This window comes from Lampetra planeri, chromosome 62 (assembly GCF_965212315.1).
Source record: "Lampetra planeri chromosome 62, kcLamPlan1.2.h2, whole genome shotgun sequence".
In the NCBI taxonomy this organism is placed as follows: Eukaryota; Metazoa; Chordata; class Hyperoartia; order Petromyzontiformes; family Petromyzontidae; genus Lampetra; species Lampetra planeri.
In genome coordinates, this window is record NC_136168.1 from 1735647 (window position 1) to 1750310 (window position 14664).

The following is a 14664-nucleotide window of genomic DNA, read 5'->3' on the forward strand; positions in this document are numbered from 1 at the left end:
GAAGAAGGGGTATATAAGGTGATGCACAGAGGAGCAGGGGCAGAAGTGGAACCATCTAAGAATGAAGACGAAGGTGCAGAGATAGAGCCCGGAGAGGAGAGTAATGGAGAGGAGAGGAGAGTAATGGAGAGTAGAGGAGAGTAAGGTATAAGTGTGTAGCCAGCGAGAGAGAACGGTCTACACGAGCTGAGTAATGTATAGTGTGTAGCCAGCGAGAGAGAACGGTCTACACGAGCTGAGTAATGTATAGTGTGTAGCCAGCGAGAGAGAACGGTCTACACGAGCTGAGTAATGTATAGTGTGTAGCCAGCGAGAGAGAACGGTCTACACGAGCTGAGTAATGTATAGTGTGTAGCCAGCGAGAGAGAACGGTCTACACGAGCCGAGTATGCATACGGTGTAGCCAGCGAGAGAGAAAGGTCTACACGAGCCGAGTATGCATACGGTGTAGCCAGAGAGAGAGATGCAAAGTCTACACGAGGCGAGTGGAGAGTGTAGCAGAGGCGCAGAGTCTACACGAGGCGAGAGAGGAGTGTAGCCGAGGCGCGGAGTCTACACGAGGCACAGAGAGCCGGCAGCACAGAATCCAGAGTCAAGAGAAGCGCATTGTGAAGAAGAGAGGCCACGCGTTGTATTGTTACAAGTCAAGATTTAATAAAAGAAGTGTGTTCCCGTCAAGGAGTTTCCTGCCGTCATTTTCCAATACTTCACAGACACCTACCCGGGCCACGCTGCAAAGCCAGAGTGATTTGCTGCTCAAATCAGCAGCAGTGAAGCATCGGTGTTCATTCTAGATTTGAAGCTTTCGTGACTGCAAGGATTCATACTCTTAGTTCTTTCGGTAAAGTCACGTAGGTAAAAAATTTTGATTTCATTATTTACCTACGTGACTTTACCGAAAGAACTAAGAGTATGAATCGGTGTTCATCTTCCATTGACAGCCCTGAGCCAGTGGTGTAAATTCCACGTTTCTATGACAGGGACGAGTCTAACCATAGGACAACCACTGTCGACTTCTCCACTCAGTGGCACTTGTTTTATTGACCCCCAGGGAGACGATGGCCTTTGTGGGAAGAGTGGCGAGTGTCGGTGAGGGGCGCGTGGTGAGTGTTGTGTGTGCGGAAGGGGACGATGAGCGCATTGAGTGGGGGTGACATGCGGGTGATGAGCGTGTCGAGTGAGTGCGGGTGAGTGCGGGTGAGTGGGGGTGAGCGGGGGTGAGCGTGGTGCCCGTGCGTCTCGGCGGGGTAGGTACGTGCCGTGGTGAGCGACTTTGCGGTGTTCCTCACCATCGTGAGCATGGTGCTGGTGGACGCCATGCTGGGCATCCCCACCGCCAAGCTCCACGTGCCCAGCGCCTTCAAGGTGGCAGCCACACCGCATCACCGCAACACCACCACACTGCCACACCACTATCAGCCACACCGCAACACCGCAACACCGCCACACCACCACTACACAGCCACACCACTACCAGCCACACCGCAACACCGCCACATCACCACTACACTGCCACACCACCACACCACTACCAGCCACGCCGCAACACCGCCACACTGCAACACCGCCACACCACTACACACAGCCACACCATTATCAGCCACACCGCAACACCGCCACACCGCCACACCACCACTACACAGCCACACCACTACTCAGCCACACCGCAACACCGCCACACCGCCACACCACCACTACACAGCCACACCACTACTCAGCCACACCGCAACACCGCCACACCGCCACACCACCACTACACAGCCACACCACTACTCAGCCACACCGCAACACCGCCACACCGCCACACCACCACACCACTACCAGCCACACCGCACCCCCACCGCACCGCCACACTGCCACACTGCCACCCCACCAAACCACCACACCACACCATCACACCACCACACAACCACACCACCACACCATCACACCACCACAAAACCACACCATACCACCACACCACCACACCGTACCACCACACCACCACACCGCCACACCGCCACACTGCCACACCACCAAACCACCACACCATCACACCACCACACCACCACACAACCACACCATACCACCACACCACCACACCGCCACACCGCCACACCACCAAACCACCACACCACACCATCACACCACCACACCATCACACCACCACACAACCACACCATACCATCACACCACCACACTGCCACACCACCACACAGCCACACCACTATACAACACCACCACACCACTACACATCTACACAGCCACACCACTAAACCACCACACCACACAGCCACACCACTATACAACACCACCACACCACTACACATCTACACAGCCACACCACTATACAACACCACCACACCACTACACATCTACACAGCCACACCACCAAACCACCACACCACACAGCCACACCGCTATACAACCACACCACACAACCACACCACCACACAGCCACACCACCACACAGCCACACCACCAAACCACCACACCACACCACCACACCACACCACCACACCACACCACCACACCACCACACCACACCACCACACCGCCACACAGCCATACCACCACACCGCTATCAGAGGTAGTTTGGATTTGAGGTTTCCGCAGTGTTTGAGGAATCCGTGTTTTAACTTTATTTGGCTGTGGCTGGGGGTGTGGCTGGGGGTGTGACTGGGGGTGCGAATCGCGTCCCCACCAGCGATCATCCCGCGAAGAGTATCCCTCGCGGCGGCGACTTTGTTCCAAGAAGGATGAAGGGAGCGCAGTTGACACAACGGGAAGGGGGGGAGCACACGATGTCCCCCGGCTGTTGACAACGCACAGCGTTCCCTAGAGGTGGGGGCAACCTGTGTGTGTGTGTGTCCCTGTGTGTGTGTCCCTGTGTGTGCGTGCGTCCCTGTGTGTGTGTCCCTGTGTGTGCGTGCGTCCCTGTGTGTGTGTCCCTGTGTGTGCGTGCGTCCCTGTGTGTGCGCGTCCCTGTGTGTGTGTGTCCCTGTGTGTGTGTCCGTCTCTGTGTGTGTGTGTCCCTGTGTGTGCGTGCGTCCCTGTGTGTGTTCTGTGACTCCGGCAGCCGACTCGAGACGACCGAGGCTGGCTCATTGACCCCATCGGGCCCAACCCCTGGTGGTCGTCGCTGGTGGCGATCGCCCCGGCCCTGCTCTGCACCATCCTCATCTTCATGGACCAGCAGATCACGGCAGTCATCATCAACAGGAAGGAGCACAAGCTCAAGGTACCGCCGTCGATGGCGGGTGGGTTTAATGTCCGCAGTCCCCGAGTGAACGAGCGCGTGTGTGCGTGCGTCCCTGTGTGTGCGCGTCTTTGTGTGTGTGTCTGTGTGCGTGTCTGTGTCTGTGTGTGCGTTGGCCTCACCCATCATGGTATGAAGGGCGCTCTACAGAGAAAAATTCGCAATCAAAGTAGTAGTCACTATCACCACCGTGTGTGAATCTCCGCCGGGTGACCATGTCACCGCTGGTGGCTGTGGTGGTGGTTGTGGTGGCTCCGGTGGCTGCTGCGGTGGTGGCTGCGGTGGCTGCTGCGGTGGCTGCGGCTGCGGTGGTGGATGCGGTGGTAGATACGGTGGTGGGTGCTGCAGTGGGTGTGCTGGTGACTGCAGTGGTGGCTAGAGTGGTAGATTTGGTGGTGGCTGCGGTGGTGGATGCGGTGGTGGCGGGTTGCCGGTGCGTGCGCAGAAGGGCTGCGGCTACCACCTGGACCTGCTGTGCGTGGCCGTCATGCTGGCCGTGTGCTCCGTCATGGGCCTGCCGTGGTTCGTGGCGGCCACGGTGCTCTCCATCTCGCACGTCAACAGCCTGCGCCTCGAGTCGGAGAGCGCCGCGCCCGGCGCTCAGCCGCGCTTCCTGGGCGTGCGCGAGCAGCGCCTCACCGGGGTGCTCATCTTCCTGCTCATGGGCTGCTCCGTCTTCATGACCAGCGTGCTCAAGGTGAGCGCCGCCGTACGGAGGCGCCGGCAGGGAAGGCCCTCGCCGGAGAGGTTTTTCGCTTTCTCCGCAGCGAAGCGTTTTGGCGCAGCGGGGCCTCTACGGGGTGGAGCGGCGTCCGTCGGTCCGCCTCGCCCCACCACGCGAGAGATGGCGACCCGGCTTTACAAGTGGGGGGCCGGGTGGGCGGTACGTTGGGGGGGGGGGGCTCGTTGACTCCCCAACGGTGATGGGGGAGAAGGGCGGGAGGGGGAGGTTAGATGAGTGTGAATGGGGGCCGGGAGGTGGGGCTGAGACGAAGCTGCAGATGTTAAGTAGGGAGGGAGAGTGAAGAAGCGTCGTCTGTGTGGAGGAGCTGTAGCTGAGGGGACGGGCACACCGTTCAAGGCATACACATTATGGGAGTCGGTGTTATAATTCTGCCGGGAGAGACGAATCGCAAATGAGGAACTCCTGGGACGATTGGTCTCACTGGGTTCCCTCTGGGCTCAGAGTGACGCTCGCTGACCGCTGACGCTCGCGCCGCGCCTGTGTAACGTCCCTGCCGCAGTTCATCCCCATGCCGGTGCTCTACGGCGTCTTCATGTACATGGGACTCTCCTCCCTGCAGGGCATTCAGGTACCGCCGCTCGCCCCGTGGTGCACAGCGGTGCGCCACGGCCGCATCGTCACGTCACGGCGCAGAACGGCACGGCACGCCATAGCACGGCATAGCACGGCAGGGCATGATAGAGCCACAGCATGGCCTGGCACTGCACGGCACGACACGAGACGCCACGACACGCGTGAACCCCCTCTGGCCCTCCGCACGTGGCTGGGCACAAGACGGGTCCAGGTGCTGTCGACGAGCACCTATTAATGTCGGCAAGGCACGCAAGGGAGCGGGGGGGGGAGCCTTTTGTCTCCTCACTGAGGAGGGATTGTGTGTGTCCTCACTGGCTTGCCAGAGCACGATGGCAGTACAGAAAGTTGACGAGTCGCCATCTGTGTTCCATCTATACGGGGATCGAGTGTTACCCCCCCCCCTCTCTCTCACTCGCCTGGGGTTTCTCCGGGTTCTCTGGTTACCTCCCTCGTGTATGAGCACTCGTTAAGGGAGTTGGCCAAGCACCCCAATATAGGACCACAGAGCTTGGGGGAGTGTCGGTGTCCAGTTCTGGCTGCCCTTCCCACTTGCCTGTGAGCTTCGCGTGCCTCTGTGAAATCAAATGAAAACTACCACGTGCACGCACAGGTTTTCAATTTCATAAACGACACACAATCAACGCAGTGCAATAGATGCGGAATTGATGTTGGGGTTGGGACAAATATTTGTTGGGAAAGTTTCCACCACCGCACAAAAAATAACAGACGTGGCCAACCCCACGCACGGCCGCCTTTGTCTCCCCAGTGGCGATATTTACACACCACACCAGGTACTCATTTGAGGCTGAGTCGACCTAGGGGATGCCCAGGACCGCTTCAGATAATCGTCACCGGTGTTGGCCGTGAAAGGGGAATTGAACTCGGATGGCTGGGTTCGGAGCACTTTTGTGCACGCATGCACACACACACGCACACACAGACACGCACACACACGTACGCAAACACACACACGCACGCACACACACACACACGCACGCACACACACACACACGCACGCACGCACACACACACACGCACGCAGGCACACAGACACGCACGCACACACGCACACACACATACAGGCACACACACGCACACACACGCACACACACATCGCACACGCACGCACGCACACACACATCGTACGCACACACACACATCGCACACACACACGCACACACACACGCACGCACACACACACGCACGCACACACCACGCATGCACACACGCACACACGCACACACACATCGCACGCACACACGCACGCATGCACGCACGCACGCGCACGCACGCACGCACACACGCACACGCACGCACGCACACACACACGCACACACATCGCAGGTACACACGCACGCACACACACACGCACACAAAAGATTCGTGCACCATGGGCGGGGAATCGAACTCGAGTGGCCGTGGCGTGCGGCGGTGCAGTTCTTCGAGCGGCTCAAGCTGTACGGCATGCCGGCCAAGCACCAGCCGGACGTGGCCTACCTGCGGCACGTGCCCCTGCGCAAGGTGCACCTCTTCACCTTCATCCAGCTCGCGTGCCTCGCGCTGCTCTGGGCCGTCAAGGCCTCCCCCGCCGCCGTCATCTTCCCCATCATGGTGAGGTTGGGGGGGTGGTGGGGGGGTGATGGGGCGGGTGCACCACCAACTCCGCTCCCCCATAGCGGGAACTGGGCCCGCCGCTGCAAAGTGATAGAACGAGGGCGTGAAATATCAAGGCAGAAATTATGATGATGGTGGTGATGGTGATGATGATGTGAAGTAGGTATGTCATGCCCAAACAGGGTTGCGCTGGACATGTGCGTGCCCATATGAGGAGGTATGGAACAGCAATCGATGGAAATACAAGAGATCCCAATGTCATGCTGGACGATGTCATGCTTGACGGTCCGAAAGAAGTTCTACATACACACATACACCACACCTCCGATTAGCACGGTTGGCTATGTATGGTGTGAAAGAAGTTCAACACATACAGGCACACCTTGACATACGCGATTGATGCGTTCCTGAAAAACGCGCGTATTTAAAAATCGCGCATGTCAAATGTTATTTTCCCATAAGAACTAATGGTAAAGAAGGGGGTTTGGGGATTTCACTGGCACTCGCAGACATAATCACCGAAATTATCCTAGCATATATCAATAGGCCTATTACCAGCGACACTCCCCTTTTGTATCTCCCTCTGTGCCCTTAATTCTTAACCACTTGTGGTTCTCTCGCTACAGCATCCTCTAATTAATTATCCCCTCACTACCTGTGTTCCTTTGCTACAGCACCCTCTCATTAATTATGACTTCACTACCTCTTCCCTTGCGACAGTCCCCTCTCTCTCATCCATTATCCCTTCACCACCTGTGGCCCTTCCTCTCCGGATGTTAGACATCCAACCACCCGTGTTCCTGATTATCCCTTCACCACCTGTTCTCTTTCTAACTTCTCTCAGCGCTTGCTTTCTTAACATTTTATAAATCTTAAGTAGCTCCGTGTAACGATTCTTCTCCATTTAGTCCCCTACAATTGTAACTACAGGCAGTCCCCGGGTTACGGAAGGGTTACAATTCCCGAGAACGATCTGTAACCCGCATTTTCCGTATGTCGGAAACTGAACAATTTCCCCCCAAAATCAACGAGAGAATCCCATCGCCGGGAATCGTTGTGCCTCCCCTACCGTCTTCTCTCTGTACTGCGTCGCGTTTTCCATCACTCCCTGTGTATACGCTCTGCACTTCCTATGATTCTCTAATTTAATCGAATATCTACCCGAACACTACAAATCATTAAACTAATGAAGCATATACTGTATCCAGTTGTTTATGAATACCACGAAACATTTTTATATTGATTGTTAACAGAAAGCAGGCCAAGACTTCTCAGATCGCTGTTGGCTGAGATTATAAGCAATCGAATTTTAATTGTGTTCAATAAAGTACATACAGCCAATGCCTCATGAAATAAACTTAAAATGAAGAAACTAGCAATAGAAACATGGGAAAAAAGATAGAAAACAAACAATTACGAAACGCTACGCAAGAATAAGAATTACGTAACGCTACAAAAATTTACATTTACCTGAATGCTTGCTCGGCGGTATTCATCCTTAACCTCACTGCGCTGCACTACTTTGCGCTTACGTAACTAACGCATACATTTCCACACATTTAAATATTTGTTGACATGATTTATCGGAGCAATTCTGTAAAGTCGGATTTCCGTAAGTCGGGTCTTCCGCAACCCGGGGACTTACTGCACGGCAGAGTTGCGTTGTGTAGACAAAAGGGAGGCGCGCCGGTGTACACGCGGCGAGATGCTGCACAGTATAGCACACTACTTAACACATTTCTTGCGGAGGGAGCTGGTAGGAACGTTGGGTTGCTCGGTCAATGGCCAGGGTCAACGGCGGCGTGGTGTATTCCACAAATATACCCTACTGTGAAGGCGGGCACAAGCCGGCGTGAGTAGGTTAAACGTTGAGTTTTATAAGAGCACCACGAGGTGACCAGCCCCTCCCCAACCAGCCCCACCCCTCCCACCCCCCACCCAGCCCCACCCTCCCCACCCAGCCCCTCCCCACCCTCCCCACCCAGCCCCTAACCCACCCGCCCCACCCAGCCCCTCCCCACCCTCCCCTCCCCACCCAGCCCTCCCCACCTTCCCATTCCCCACCCAGCCCCTCCCTCCCCATCCAGCCCCTCCCCATCCTCCCCTCTCCACCCAGCCCCACCCCTCCCATTTTTGGATGTACGACGGACGGACGGACACAATACTCCCCTGTGGGCTGGTGGAACCGGGAGGTTCCTACCAGTAGCACGCTGCACTGGCTGCTCACCGTGGCATTGGGTCGCGGTGCCAGGCTAGGGTGGCGCGTATGTCGCGATGGAGATGGCGTTACTCCGAAATTTATCTCGCCGATGTCAAAAAACATCTAAATACAAAGCGGTACGTTATTCCAAAAGGGCGTAACACTAAAGCGCGTAAACCAGGGATTAGCACAGTTCGCTACGTACGGTGCGAAGGAAGTTCAACATACGTACACCGCACATCCAATTAGCAACGCATGCGGTACGGCGCCCTACCAATCCCCGTACCGCTGTGCGCTGTGTACCCCCCCACCGCACCCCCCCACCGCCGCAGGTGGTCGCGCTGGTTTTCGTGCGCAAGCTCATGGAGCTCTGCTTCTCCAAGCGGGAACTCGGCTGGATCGACGACCTCATGCCGGAGAGCACCACGAGCGGCAGAGCGGCCGACGGAAAAAGCCAGGAGGTGAAGGGAAAGGTACGGTAATCGATCGCTCGGTCAGTCGGTCGGTCGGTCTTTATTCTGTGTGCCACTCATTGCACCTCAATAAAGGGGGCATCGGCGCGCGTTACGGCAGACACGGGAACGGGGGGGGGGGACACGGAGCAGCAAACGGGGATGAAGATAGAAACCCGTCGTGACCTCAGCGGCTAGCGGCAACCGAGCAAAGTAAATCGAAATCGCGGGCAACATAAAGTTGACTGTTGCGCAGCGAATAGCGTCAGAGATGTTAAGTATTAAATAAAATGGCTAATCTTTATTGGGATTGCGCTCGAGAAGGCTTCATACCCCCCCCCCACCCCCAACGTCGTGGGAACAATTTCTATGCTGGGCAAAGTCTCGCGCCATTCCTGTAGAGTGTAGATCAACGGAGTGCGTATGAGCGAATGGAAGGAGACGCGGTTATGCAAGGTAGATGGTAGGGACCGCTCTCTCCCTCGCCGGTAATCTGCGGTGGCTAGGAGATGTTAACTACCTTCCCTGGTATACAGGATGTCGTTGGCTTGAGCCCGATACCTGTATATTTGGAGTTTGAAAATTCTCCCCGTGATCGCGTGGATTTTTCTCTGGGTCTCCGGTTTATCCCTCCCGATTTCACCCGTTTAGAGTTTTTGGCTGCTATAAATCTCCACGTGATAAACCGCCTAATTGGGCTGTCATTTGTGATTGCCAGGTCGCTTCTGAAAAAGAGCTACATAGCTCAGTGGGCCCTTACCTGGTAACAATGAAAATAATTCTTCGTAAGAGTTTCTAGCAAGTTTAACAGGTCATGCTACGAGCTCCTGCGTCACTGCGTTTGTCGCCCTGACGCTGCTTCTGGCAGGTTCCTGAGCCGGTCGTGGGGGTGACGGTCATAGCACCGGACGTCTGGAGCGGAGAGAAATCCCAGCAAGTCCACCAGCAGCACATAAATGACAGGTACCACAGGCTTGCCGGATATCTGCCCATGTGTGTACACGTCGGGGCAGTAGTCGCAATATTGGACGGTGATATTCTAAATCCTGTTAGTGTGCGCAGATTCACATTTATCATGGGACCTTTTTTGCCAGTATCAAAGAATGAAAAATAAGAATAAGTGTTTACTCTCTCTGGCAATAAAACAAGAGGAGTTAAGATGTTCAAACACCAAAGAGAAACATTTTACAAGGAATCAGTCTGCATTAACCAAACGGTACTTTTGGTGAACATGCAAACAAACATGCTCTGATAATAGTGAATGCGTTGTCTTTTAAACCGATTGGCCTACACCAGAGACAGCAGCCTTCTTTATGGCCATGTCTCACCGGTGTCAGACCAGAGAACGCCAAAAGGCGGATAGGACAAAGATAATGCACGTGTCAGAGCATTTAAAGCATGGGACCGTTTTACCAGTATCAAAGAATGAAAAATAAAAATAGGTGTTTACTCTCTCTGGCAATAAAACAAGTGTTAAGATGTTCAAACAGCAAATAGAAACCTTTTGCAAGGAATCACGTTGCTGCATTAACCACAACTCCGTGTGGTGAACATGCAAAAAACATGCTCTGATAATAGATGGCATTAACGTTGAGACTGATTGGCCTACACCAGAGACAGCAGCCTTCTTGGCTGCAAAACTTAAAGGGTTAAACCTATTCTTATTATTCAGATTCACATTTACCTATTTTGGTTTTTGTCGATTGGATCCTTTCCTAACGTTGTTTACGTTTGGCTTCTTTTGGACGTCGTGTCGTGGATACGGAGCTCTCGTAGTCCGTACGCAAGCGTGAGAACTCTCAAGCGACCAGGATATAAGTTTCCTTTGCAAGAGTGACGCATGAAAGCCTCAACCGAGTCTCAAGACTCCTTTGTTCAGGAGGGTCCTGCCAGGTGTTCGCAAGTACAGGGGCCGATGTTGCTGCTCTGTGTGATGCCAATTGAGTCATTTTCAGGAAATGTTTTGATCCAATACCGACTGCAATGTTTTCTTAGCTCCGGGAGGAACCCCGGAGAACATGGAGAAGAAACTCATGCAGGGCAGAGGGATAGAGAGAGAGAGAGAAAGTACAAACCCCACGCAGAAAGCCGCGCGAGTTGGCAAATCAAACTCAGACCCCTTCTTGCTGTGAGTCGCGAGCATTGGCAGCCACTGCTGCCACCCTGGTGCCCAGAAACCAAAAGGCTGTCGGGACAGACGTTGCGAGGGACGGCGGCCGAGATAGTTGAAATCTCTGGCTGCGGTTCACGTGCACTCTTCTGGGTGCTTTGTGTTCTTTTGTCCACATCGCTACTTGCTTCGTCGCTGTGCTGCTTTATTTCATTTCCAGTTTTGTTTCTGTTACTTCGATGGCCCAGGTCGCTCGTGCAGATCGAACTCGTCCTGCTCTCTCTCGAGTTCTCACCCGGTTACACGCTAATAACTTGAAACTTGATGCGGCTTTTCTTTGCGTTCATGATCATTACCACTATTATCACCATCGTCAACATCACCACCATTATCACCATCATCACCATCATCATCGTCATCATCGTCACCATCGTCACCATCATCACCACCATTATCACCATCACCACCATCACTACGATCATCACCATCATTATCACCATCATTATCACCATCATTATCACCATCATCACCACCATCGTCACCATCATGAAAAACCATCATCTCCATCATCAGCAGCAGCAGGAGCAGCAGGAGCAGCGACTCCTGCGCAGAGGGGACGTTGGCTCGGCACGGTGCGGCCCCCGGGACCGCCGCCGTCACCGCCGCCGCACGGCACGCGGAGACCGGCCTCTAGCGACGCCGCTCGCTCGCCGCAGCATCACGCGGCGCTCTCTCGGCAGTCGGGACCGAGCGCCGCTCACCGTTCACCCCCCACTCCTGCTGCTCCTCCTCCTCCTGCTGCTCCTCCTGCTGCTCCACCTGCTGCTCCTCCTGCTGCTCCTCCTCCTGCTGCTCCTCCTTCTCCTGCTGCTCCTCTTCCTCCTCCTGCTGCTCCTCCTGCTGCTCCTCCTGCTGCTCCTCCTCCTCCTGCTGCTCCTCCTGCTGCTCCTCCTCCTGCTGCTCCTCCTCCTGCTGCTCCTCCTTCTCCTGCTGCTCCTCTTCCTCCTCCTGCTGCTCCTCCTGCTGCTCCTCCTGCTGCTCCTCCTGCTGCTCCTCCTTCTCCTGCTGCTCCTCCTCTTCATCCTTCTGCTCCTCCTTCTGCTCCTCCTGCTGCTCCTCCTGCTGCTCCTCCTACTGCTCTTCCTGCTCCTCCTCCTCCTCCTGCTGCTCCTCCTGCTGCTGCTCCTCTCCACGATGCATCGCAGCGATCCATCACGCCATGCAGCTCTGCACTGGTTTTCTCCGGGTACTCTGGTTTGCACCCAAAGTGAAATTAGGCATGCAGTCCAAACTGGTATTTCGGCCTGAACATCCCCAATGGTGGCATTTGTTGTTGTTGTTGTTGCAGTGACTAAATTGGAATCACATACAGCAACGTCGCTCCCCCACTACGTGGAGAACTTGCCAGGACCCTCCTGGAAAAAACTTGAGACTCAGACTTCCCGGGTTAACGAGCGTATTCATAAATGAGAATTCAACCAGGGGGTCTGACATTTTATTCCGAATTCCGGAAAAAAACCTCGATATTTCAAAGAGCCGCAGTGCACGCGAGTACGAGACGGCGGTCCTCAGACTGTCACGAGGAAGCCCGAGCCCAGTGCATTGCATTCACCCACACGAGGCACCGCGAAGTTGTAAACAAAGCGGTGAATTATGTTGCCGTCTCGACCTCGTGAGCCGTGAGATTCCACTGCCCTCCCGAGTGGAGTCGTACCTAGGCTCGGCTCGGGCAGCAATGACCAAATAGCTATCAGTTCGGCCCCACTGCAGCTCCTCTCGGATTAGGGGGCCCAGTAAAGCTGCAGGTCCCGCACCTCCGATTAGCGCGGTTGGCTACGTACGGTGCGAGAGAAGTTCAACGTACACACACCGTGCCTCCGATTAGCACGGTTGGCTACGTACGGTGCAAAAGAGGTTCAATATCCATACAGGTGTGGGGGGGGGGCACTATAGCAGCGATACGCCACTAAGAAGAGTGAACGGGGGGGGGATGTTTGGTGGCACAAGGCCCACCTCAGCCCCCCCCCCTCCTGCTAGCGGCAGCGCTAATGTGTGCCGCAGCCTGGTATCAAACTCAGGTGACCAGGACTGCCGGGCAGCGTGCAAGGCCACGGCGTGAAGTTCCGCACGCAACGTGATGCCCGCGAAACGCGCACACGGACCTGCTGCTGCGTGTTTCCCCGTTATCTTCCACGAAATGTATTTGCAATAAGATGCAGCGCTTTCTCTGTAGCGATGTTGCTATTGGAGGATGTGGGTAGGAGGGGGTCGATTTACGGCCTTGTGGGATTGGTGTGGCTGGGGTGGGAGCGAGGCCGGGGTGGGAGTGAGGTTGGGGTGGGAGTGTGGTTGGGGTGGGAGTGTGGTTGGGGTGGGAGTTTGGTTGTTGTGTCGCTCAGAGTCAACGGCCCGTTCCCAGGGCGTGAGTCCGAACTCTGCCATCTCCCATGCAGTCTTTCGTTGGCGCTGCGTCCCGCAACACGCTATCGGGTATTCCTAAATTCCAGCTCTCGCCATGCACCATGACGGTACACGTTCCCGTGTTCACCAGTCTTCTCAAAGATGTATAAAAGCACACGCACATTTATTCCATTCAGAGACGTGGGCCACCAAAGACGAGTGGAAGTGGAAGGGCAGCCAGGACTGGCGCTACCAACAATTCCACTCTGTGGCCCTATATTTGGATGTTTGCACAACTCCACGAATGAGCGATTATATCCACGTCGGAAGTAACCCAAGTGCCCAGAGAAACCCCACGCATACGACGAGGGGTAGTGACACTCAGTCTTCGTACAGATGGAATACGGATGGAAATTGACCCACTTTCCGTTCTGCCGTCGGTACGCTGGCGAGCCAGGAGACGGCGACCTGGCGATCCACCAACCCCTCGCTGCCTGCACAGTGCGGGGGGGGGGGTGCAAGGCCACGATGCAGGATCGCGAGGCCAGCGATCGCGGTGACGTGCGGGCACGCGTCGCAATCGTTGCGACAACGCATCCCGTGTGGTTGTCGTGAGCGCCGAATGACACGATCACGCGCGCGCTCTCTCTCTCTACATCGATTGTGTCAAAGACCCCCCCCCCCCGCAGGACAGCCTTAACAGATTCTTGGGGCAAGTGATGTGGCGAGTAATAATGCCATTTTATAGAGCGTCATTCATGCAATAACATCCCACAACGCCGCACATCAATGAGCCGGCCCCTTACACAGACGACACCAAGAATCAAAACCCCCACTTATGAAACAAACCAAATATATGAATACGTAAATAACGAGGGGGTGCGGGTGGGGAAATGCACGTAACCAGAAAACAACCATGACGCCTATCAAGGCGGGCACGGCACGCGCGGGGAAGTGGGTTGGGCAGCGCCACAACTCGGGGGGGCGGGAGGGGGCGGGGGGGGGTCTCCATCGCGATCGCCACCCCCACCTGGGGATGAGCGGCAGCGATCCGCGGCGCCCTACGATGGCTCCGAGTCCATGGGGCCCAGACCAGAAGAATCATCTTGTTGCTACCAGCTGAGGTGGCAACGTCTAGTCATGAGTTTTGTAATCCTCCACGTGTGTGTGGGGCACATTCTGACATGATAACCTTTGTGGAGTGGCAGCTTAGTTGTAGTTACCGTGACTTTTATACACCCAGACCCTATGACAGGCGTCCAGAAAGATGAAATGGGCATTATTACTGAAACACTACCTAGACCAAAGCCAGTTAGGTCACAAACTGGTCTG

The 14664-nt window shown here is 55.3% G+C and overlaps 1 protein-coding gene across 1 annotated transcript in view; it reads left to right on the forward strand.

Annotated features, from left to right (window-relative positions):
* LOC144736645 (electroneutral sodium bicarbonate exchanger 1-like) overlaps window positions 1-14664 on the forward strand; it is a 59719-nt gene that overhangs the window by 44534 nt on the left and 521 nt on the right. Inside the window, exons 18-24 of the mRNA XM_078619215.1 lie at window positions 1252-1365; window positions 3059-3220; window positions 3684-3935; window positions 4483-4551; window positions 5994-6167; window positions 8703-8843; window positions 9691-9785. Of these exons, the coding sequence (XP_078475341.1) occupies window positions 1252-1365; window positions 3059-3220; window positions 3684-3935; window positions 4483-4551; window positions 5994-6167; window positions 8703-8843; window positions 9691-9785 (1007 nt within the window). The remainder of the gene's footprint in view (window positions 1-1251; window positions 1366-3058; window positions 3221-3683; window positions 3936-4482; window positions 4552-5993; window positions 6168-8702; window positions 8844-9690; window positions 9786-14664) is intronic.